Source organism: Opisthorchis viverrini, assembly GCF_000715545.1.
Source record: "Opisthorchis viverrini unplaced genomic scaffold opera_v5_328, whole genome shotgun sequence".
Lineage (NCBI taxonomy): Eukaryota > Metazoa > Platyhelminthes > Trematoda > Opisthorchiida > Opisthorchiidae > Opisthorchis > Opisthorchis viverrini.
Window position 1 is genome coordinate 493,207 of NW_008751981.1, and position 9,200 is coordinate 502,406.

At 43.7% G+C, this 9,200-nt stretch overlaps 2 protein-coding genes across 2 annotated transcripts in view; both read right to left on the reverse strand.

The window, feature by feature from the left end:
* The window catches only part of T265_10001 (hypothetical protein), a gene marked incomplete at both ends in the record, with an annotated part of 37,921 nt that extends 32,652 nt beyond the window's left edge, over nt 1-5,269 (reverse strand). The window contains one exon of the mRNA XM_009176238.1: nt 5,122-5,269. Within this exon, the coding sequence (XP_009174502.1) occupies nt 5,122-5,269 (148 nt within the window). The remainder of the gene's footprint in view (nt 1-5,121) is intronic.
* Nucleotides 5,270-6,428: 1,159 nt separating this feature from the next.
* On the reverse strand, nt 6,429-6,629 carry T265_10002 (hypothetical protein; the record flags this gene model as incomplete). The annotated part of the gene is made up of 1 exon (XM_009176239.1): nt 6,429-6,629. The coding sequence occupies one exon, from the start codon at nt 6,627-6,629 to the stop codon at nt 6,429-6,431; it is 201 nt and encodes a 66-aa protein (XP_009174503.1).
* Between the last annotated feature and the right edge of the window lie 2,571 nt (nt 6,630-9,200).

Below are 9,200 nucleotides of genomic sequence, written 5' to 3' on the forward strand. Positions count from 1 at the left end.
AAGCAAACAAACAATATATTCTTTGACTCAATACCAACGTCAAAAATAAACAAATTTAAAGAAAGTGATAGGTGGAAAGCCCGATTAAAGGAAGTAAACTGATTTTATGCGTACGTCGCTCCCTGTTGCGACTGCTTTTCAGTTGCCTTAAAAAATATTTTTCACACATGACGCGACGATTTCGGGTATTCGTTCGTGATTTCATTTTTGAAGTAAAGCTATACTAAGCTTAAAAAATTCGAGAAGCCTTCCACAACTACTTCATTATCGATATAAACCAAAATTCGCCGGAATTTTCTAGAAAGGTTCAAGTGTTTATAATCTTGACATTCTGGCTTCTCTGCGAGAGAACATCGTTCGAATGAGTCAAGACAGTGTGGTCAACATTGCAATGGTGAGGAAAACCGCCGTTAGACTAGATGTTGAGGTCCCCGATACGGAACTTTGAGTGACGCGTGGGTTCGACAATCCCGAGTATAAAAAGGGAGAATTGAGTTCAAAATGCTACGGCACAATCTGCACAAGGGTAAGCAAAGGTCTCCAGCAAACATCAATTGTTCCCGTTCGTAGCATCAACAATTTCATAGGTCTGCCACTGACCCGCACAGTGCAGTGTCGAACAACGGCGAGCGGAATGATGGCTCAGTAGCGTGGGTTGCAGTCGTTCCTTCCGATGACGGTCTCGTGATTCTCATTGGACGCGGAGCCCATGACAAAACAGGTCAAGTCAGTTTTTTTGTAATGCACTACTCATAAGGTTGCTGAAAATCTATCGACAGCCCACGACCGGTTTCGCCCTTCCATTTCGGGCTCATCAGGTTGGCGCAGTCCCCGGGTTTCCGTCAACCTTATGTTCTAGTTGTCCATGCATTGTCCTCAAATCATGTATCATCCAACATGGGCATCCAGTAGTATTTTAGTCATCCTCTGAGTCCCATTGAGACCGGGATAGATCCTACAGCTTGCTTCCTAGTGTCCTCATTCGGAGGTATTTAGTAAACCCGCAATGTGATGGTACGCAGTCAGAGGGTTCATCAGTAAGTTGTGGTAAAACAATCGTTTTTGCCACCACTGACGCAAAATCCGTAAGTTCAGGCATTCTGAATTTTCCTGTAATGTATTACGATTGCTGATAAAAATGTACGTTTCCTCAAGGCATTTTGATAAAGAAAACTGCATCTACGGACGATTCAAAACTTGTCTACTTATCAAACTCTCCCGATCCACAGGATGATAACATTGGGCGTTCTAAAGTGAAATTGGTCTCGTTTGAATCCCATTTATTGTTTTGGAAACTTTCTTGATAAATTCAGGCCTCTTTTCATTTCGTTACCTCCGAGTGCACTCCCTATTTTCTCTGTTCCACTGACAACTAAAAAAACAGCAGTGTAATGTTGGGATATTCCCATTTCGATGAATCGTGTGAATGGACGAAGGCAAATCTACACGCACGTTTGCGTTTTCGGTGGTAAGATGAACCATTTTTATCAGATCAGCCTTATTGTTCCACGAACAGATGAAACAGACCGATCAAAATAGAACAAGACGTCACCAATTGTTCCTCGCTCTCATTCAGCATTATCTTCAAATCCCTTCATACGCATAATCCCGGCGGTTATCCAATCGTTTACGGAGTATTTCAGAATGCAACCGCGTGTCGTTAGAAGACGCGGAGTTTTGGTGTTTATTTTTCCCTTCTTTTACCCAAAAATTGACGGCGGGGACTGAAATTTCCGATCCGGGAGATCTTACGACACGTGTCAAAAAGTAATCGAGAGAGTGGTGAAAGAACAACGGTTTGATTTATTGGCCACTTGGTTGTACCAGTTTAAAGATTAAGAGCTACTTGAAGCGATCCGCTTGGGTCGTTGAATCCACACGACCACTGGTGAACTCTTGGAGGCTTTGGAATTCAATGAGAGACACATCGCATCTTTATAGCAATCAATCGTTGGGGGAAAAATGAGTAATTTGGTCAAAAGTAGGAAATTCCGTCCGGTTCTATGGGAATTAGTGAAAGAGATTTGTCACATCAGAATATGTCACTAAAGTTACCCGGATAGGCAAGCTCATTGATGCGATACGACGCGAAAATGGGTGCGTTTTTTCACGCCAATTTACTGAACTATAAGCAGACATCGTCAGCTGATCAGTCTGGTTATCTTCTTGTTGAACCACTGACGCGGTGAAATTCCACAGCTGAGATGTAGTGTCTGTAGTGAATTCATCAATATCAATCGAATACGCAGTTTACCTGCCTGCCAGTCAAGTCCGAGTATCCAGCAGGACACCTCATATATTACTCGTTCCAAACCTTCTGAGCAGTTTTCTTCACGAAAATATACTGCGATATCTCAAACATCGTGCCAACTGAAACATGAGGCGGCCTGTATGCGGCACATTCAGTTGTAGAACACCGTAAACGAGAGATTCAGTTGAGTCTCTCGTGGAAGCCAAAGTGATTATCAAATGAGTGGTGTTTTCTCGAAAGCAGTCTAATTTGGGTTCAATTGGTACATAAGGTTGACGGAAACTCGAGGAGTGCGCCTACCTGATGAGCCCGAAGTGGAAGGGCAAAACTCGTCGTCGGCTGTCGAAGAGTTTTCAGCAACTGCTTTGAACCCATCAGTTAAGTCTGTCCATTGGTGATATGTGCTGCCTTTTAGAATCTTTTGCTGGTCGTGTAGACATTCGAACATGCTGTTCGTTCTTGTGGTCTGACGTTCAAACTGAATAATCCATGAACGTCCATCACATAACTAAATAGTCCGGCCGGAGGGAAATGAGCAAACAGAGGAAGTACCTGTCAAGATTTTGACTTGCCAAGGAAGCACGTTACAGCTGATTCACTCCTCTACTTCCCCGTTCGACCACGAGCTACTTATTAAGGGTCTAATTCACTCGGCCTTGTGATTTTGCGCGTCACTCAAGTGGGCCCTCCTGAATACGTCGAAGTTTTCTACAGTAAGATAGCCGGACTTAATTCAACTATAAGACCAATATCAGATGGTGCATTCGTACAAAAAATTGACCAACGACATTAACATTCAGGTGACCTATGGGACACATTTTCGAGTCCTTCCCGTCGTCGAATGTAACGGCGGCTTCTACACAACGGTGTATATGAGCACCGAAAGGTCGCTCGAATCATTGTTTCTAGTCAAAATACTTGGAACTCCCAAGCTATCAGGACGAATTAGTCTGACCGATTCGCAGAGGTTATGCGTACATTTGACAGAGTAAAAGACGGTTAGCCGTCCCTTGTTTAATGCACCTATTTTGAGACTAAACTGGAAGACAAATAAGCAATGGGTTGTGGTTGGGTTTGAAACTTTTAGACAAGAAATTGAAAGCAAACCATTAGCGGACAGGTATTCACACCATGATGATGAACAAAGCCTAATGCGTACGCTTTATGCCTACAGATTTGTTGATATATTTTGCTCCCGCATTAGAAGCGTGCTGGTTTCGGCAGTTCACCTCAGTACGCGCGTCCAAGTGACGCTTCACCAGATAAGTTTGCAAACATCAGTTAAACTGTGTGGAGCGGAGCGATTTATGTCAGTCAGACCGACACGTGTCAAGTGACTGACTGAGAGGCCAAGTGATTTTTTAAAGTCAGCTATATAAATAACTTATTTCACGTACTTTGCTATTTTTGAATATAACTATCAATTTGTTCAGTTTCACATCACTTTCGATTTGAACAATCGCTCTCCTGTCCTGACGCAATTGCTCATGTGAATCCACACCCATACGAGAGTGATGTGAAACTGAGCGAAACTGAACAATACACCTCCCGCAAAACCCCCAAATGCATCAACAAAAGTTGTTTAGCCGGTTTCAAGCGTCTGTGGCGCAACCTGACTGGGACGTCCTGACGGCCGGATCAGTCGGTCGTCACAACCAGGACAGTCACTGGGTCGTCGTTCGATGAGTCGGGCACAGCAATCACATCGCTCAGGTGCGAACACGTTCGCCCGTGAGAATTCAAATACGAGCGACATGCGCGGGTGGAGTAGTGGTAACACGTTCGCCTCGCATGGCAAGTGTCCAGAGTTCAAAACCCGGCACGGCCATTGGAAATGCACTGCTGATGAGCTCTTACAAGAGCGAAATTCGAGTCCAGTGCTTCCCCCCTTTGGTGTGGATCCACATGATTAATTGCGCCAGGACAGGGGGGTGACTGTTCAAAGTGATGCGAAACTGAACGATGCACCTCCCCCAAAACCACCAGATGCACCAATCAGCATTCTGTTTTCGCCTGAAAACGGAACTTCGACCGCTGAGAGTAACGAAATTTCAGTGGTGAATATTACTCCGGTCTCAGATTTACGCAGTGAGTGAGCTAAGATTTCAGGTTGCCCGTAGAGTGTCCTGCGCAGTTTTGGCAGACAACAATGACGGTTTCCATTACTCCACTCTGATATTTTCCGTTGTGTGTCCCTTTAAAGGAAGGCGAAGATTCCCAAACTGCTCGATTGCAGTCAATTACAGTACGAACCTAGTTAAAGTACGTGAATCCAGACGCAGGTTCCTGAAAGCAATCGAATACAGGTTTTTGTCGGATTCAAAACGGTTGACTTGCACGAAGCTAGTGGATGTCAGACATGGTCATTAAATTTTACTGCTTTCTAGGGAATGGAATTTTGGGAATCCTAAGATCATAAAATAAGCCGGTTAAATGAGAACACGCGCTGTGATTCATACCAAATCTGATATTCACTCATGCATTCTGAATGTTTTTACTTAATTAGGTCACGTCTGTTTCACAACTAGGTATTGAAATCCTTGTGAAGGTGAATCCTTGACTTTGCGAATCTTTAGGGAACTAACTAAGCGTAGTACTTCATGCAGCTCACCAGAATGTCTGTGTGTTGGAGATTCCCTCTTTTTTCATGTTTGTGAATAACCCATCATCCACCGAGTCCAAGATGCATGTCACATGACTAGGCGGACGCATCACGTGCTACGTAAAATGACGCCAAAATTCGAGTTAGCGGCGCGACTTATCTTGGCGGAAAAGGGAGTTCTTCGAAACGCGAGTGTTGTAAAGTAAGTCAGAATTTTTCATGCAATATTTTGAACCGAATCACATCCATTTTAAATGTGGAAACCCACTATAATGTAGCAGAATTTTTAATTCAGTTGAAAGACCCCGTCGATCGACTTCCTCGAACGCCTCTTTTCTCAAAACCACGTTGAGGGTGGAATAGAGCCGGAGGCGGTCAAACAATGACTTGGCAGTGAACTTAGCTGCACTGGTCATTGCCGTCTTCTTGGATGGGGAACCCGAAACAGGCCATATCAATGTTTGGAGACATTGCCAGACATAGCCCAGTCGCGCCCTCAAGGACGCTGATGCATCCAAGCTATTGCCTTTAATGCTTCCCACTCCCCCCACTTATCGGTCCACTGACAGTGCTGTAATTACGCACTAACTTATCAGCTCCCGCCTCCAATACGCAGCTACCTACCCCACCTCCCCGAATCATCGGCGAACGTTAGTTTACAAAACTGTTTTATGTCGTAATAGCCGTGGATGGATCCAAAATGTCGATTGGGGCATGTTCTATGGTAGCTGTCTTCCCGCTCTCATTTATTGTAACTTGGCGCGTTTGCCACTTGCTCCGAAGACAATCGAAATTCCGCAAATCTACTCAGCTACGGACGCTTCTACTGGCAAACCAAATAGTGTATAATTTGACCATGCTTCCATCTTGAAAGCTTGGATATACTTACCCTGATTAGGTCGCTCCTATCAAACTGTTGAAATATGACTCTTTTAAAGAAGCGGATCATAACCCGGTGCACTATTTGGCACCGACTGCCCTTCTCATGTTATTTGTGCAACTTATCTCTTTCGCATTTTGTGGGGACGGAATACGAAAGCTTGTCCACATGCGCCATGGTCATTTCACTGATCGCTTACCGTGGCTGAACCGCTAAGTTTTGAAACTTGTAGCCTGGAGGTCATGGGTTCAAAACTGCATCAAGTTCTGTGAGATGTATTCCGCCGCTGAGGAAACATTCGTAAGGGGATTCTCGATTATTTTCAGCATGTAGTAGATTCAAGTATCGAAGCACCGCTTAAATGGCTTGGAAACACCATAAACAATAGATTCAGCTGGGTTTTAGTTGAGCCTCTCGTTGAAAAAAAATCGTCTGCAAATCATTGTGTTTTGCAGCGAAGACATCCTTCCTTTTACCAGTACGCCAACCTGGATAGACGCAAACGTATTTCAAGCATCCTGAGGGTACACTCTGAGGGTGTGACTATTCGGTCATGATAGTAACTGCCAGCTTTTTTAATACTCAGACAGGCAAACCATATGCAGGATTCAGATCCACCTCACAAACAGTATTGATTCGTTCGTTGTGAGCAGCTGCCGCTCGTTGGCTTTTTGCGTGACTCAAGGCTATCCTCACTAGGATATCTGATCACATTCTGTGTATATCCGTTCAACTGCTCTTTGATACACATCTACTGAAGCGTAGTACGGAAGGGTATCGCGATTCAGACCGTTGGCATAACCATCAACGTCGTATTCTTTCGACTCTGGCAGTTCGTCCTGCAGACCTTTAGGCGTGTCACTTCCTTCGGGATAGGTCGCCTGGCCTATAACCATAGATAGGCTCACTTCGTAGGTTCATTTTCCCTGAGCTTTATTCTTATATTGTTGTAAACGGCTGCAAGGCTAGTGGAAACTTCAAGATTGAAAATCACCCGGAAAATAACTCCGAAGATCAGCTTGTTCAAGCATTTTGAAGTGTCGTCTAATATATGCAATTTCATCCACGGCTCAATGACCTATTCAAAAAAGAACATTCACGAGGCAGACTATTAACCAAAGTTTTCCACTGACTACTACTGACGTGGTTGCCTCCATAAAAAATACACTAATCTGATTGGTGGAGATGTTTGAATGCAGAACATCTCCATCGGAAACCTCACATAAGAGTAGTGGAAGTATTCTGGAGTGCATTAATGCAATTTCGTTCGATTGTTCATGCGCCAGAAGTCAATATGAAATCAAGAACAAATAGGTCAGTAACCACAATATCTGTCACATTCATAATTTTTTCCACACCTTCCATCGTGTCCTCTCATGTCGGGGTGTGTTTTCATAGTAGAGGTCTCGAGCTCTTGTTCATCAATATCCATTTTTAACCCTGTAGATATCTCAGAATTTCCTTAGATTCTCGTAGTTTTTGTTTGCAAGCGTCCTAGCTTCATTCAGCTTTAGACGAGAATACCGAGTTGTCTCGTTGAGTAGCGTCCATGCTTCAATGACGTATTCGGTTTTGTCCATGACGACCCATGTTTGCTGGAAGAACTACCTTTTTATCCCAGTTCGCAACTCGTCCGCGGAACCTCTGTCTTTGTTCAAAAATGTGTTCAACGTTCTGTTGTACGTGATTGATGGAACGGTGGATTGACGAATTCATTGTTGAGCGCTCTCCTCGTATCCGATGGATTTCATTGCCGACCAAGTAATCAAGATATATGGATGCTCAGTTTATCTTGGATTCCATTGTGTTGTAGCGTGTTTCAGTTTGACGGCAGATCAACTCGACACAGCTCTCCACATCGTAGTACTGACGGTCGGGCTGATAGTTCAAGACTTCGATTGCGGCTTACCTGTAGACCTTCTTCGTAGTTGCAGTGCAGTGACGAGGGTACCTAAAGCATAATGTGTCATCCTTCGCCCTTGAGAAGTGGGCTACAAGAAAAGAACATTCACTTGTAAGCCTGTTTGTTTTATGGACACCGAAAATATTGACCTCTAACTTGAGCTTATATGGGGCAGTTTTTTGCGTATTAATTCGGGGAAAGGATCCCTCAAGTCTAATAAGGTTTTGTCGGCAACTCGTCTTGATGTTCACAGGTTGAGCAATCTGAAGATAACTCTCTTCACCAGGGCTTCATTTTGAAGTGAACAGCTGGTCAGTGGTCCAGGTCATGACAAATTGACACTTGCAGATGTGGATAATGCGTTCACACAAAGCAAAAACATTCTACATTTCCTTCATTTTTATATTTTTCAGTTTATCAAAGAAGGTCTTGCGCGTTTTTGCTTGAGTACTGTGAACTATTGATGAGATTTTGTCCCGATTATCCACAGCGATGTTGATTCTCTGCTTTAGTTTTGAAACTTTCCAAAAAAAACTAGGAATATACGTCTCTCATTTTATAATATACCACTTGTGTTTTATACGATTGCTATTTGAGTGCTATTTGGTGACTTTGTACTTTCCAGGTAAATTGCGATTTGTTCGTTCTTTAAATGGCGTCATGCAAAACGGTGGGGCTTCACCCCGATTGTCTATTTTGCTCTGCCGCCAGTTGCGATTCGGTGGCATGTCAGTTAACTGGAACTGTTGGTGAAATTTCTTGACAGGTTTGACGGAGGTCACTTCTGTCCCCGGACTTACAAAGTAATCCCTACTTTGTAATAAGAACGGTCTCCTTCAACAATAGGTCACTAGGAAATTTCTCGGTCAGCACACTATGGTTCGTATTGCTTTTCCATCCGTTTCACTGCTTGGCAACTTCCAAAATTTGATTTCGAAATTTGGAATTTTTTCTTCCTGGCCGTGGAACTGATGACATTGTTGCATTTATTCCGACAGTGATTCTCTGGTGCAATTCGATACGGTGACGTGGAGGTTTCACTGTGGGTTTATCCATTTATCTCGTGTTGATTCTAGCGGGTTGTAGCCTAATTTGCGTTGGAGAACGTCTGGTTTCAAGCATCCGGAAGTGCACAGGAAGTATGCCCGTTGTCTTATGGACTTTGTTTTGAAAGGTGAAGTGATTCCATGGACAATTTTAGCGTACGCTTTTTAGCGAGTCGGTTTTTCAGTCGGCTGGGAACCAGGTAGCCAGGTGGCTTTATCCCCTAGTTTGGAAATTTGGTTGAAAACGATTAGTCAACATTCACACAGAGGCTGTTAGCAATGTTCTCTACTTGGCTACAACACTTTATTTTCAAGGTTGAGTCTAAGATATCAATGCGGACACTCAGTGTATATAGTATACACTTCTGATGCGCAACAGATGGTGTGCATTTCGGTACCACGTTGAGAGGGATTCATGTTGCTCCTTGGAGACTGGCATCATGTTGTCATCGTCAACATCGTCCAGTACTTCTTCCATACCAGTATGCCGTGAGAATCGGAAGCCTCAGGAAATGAGT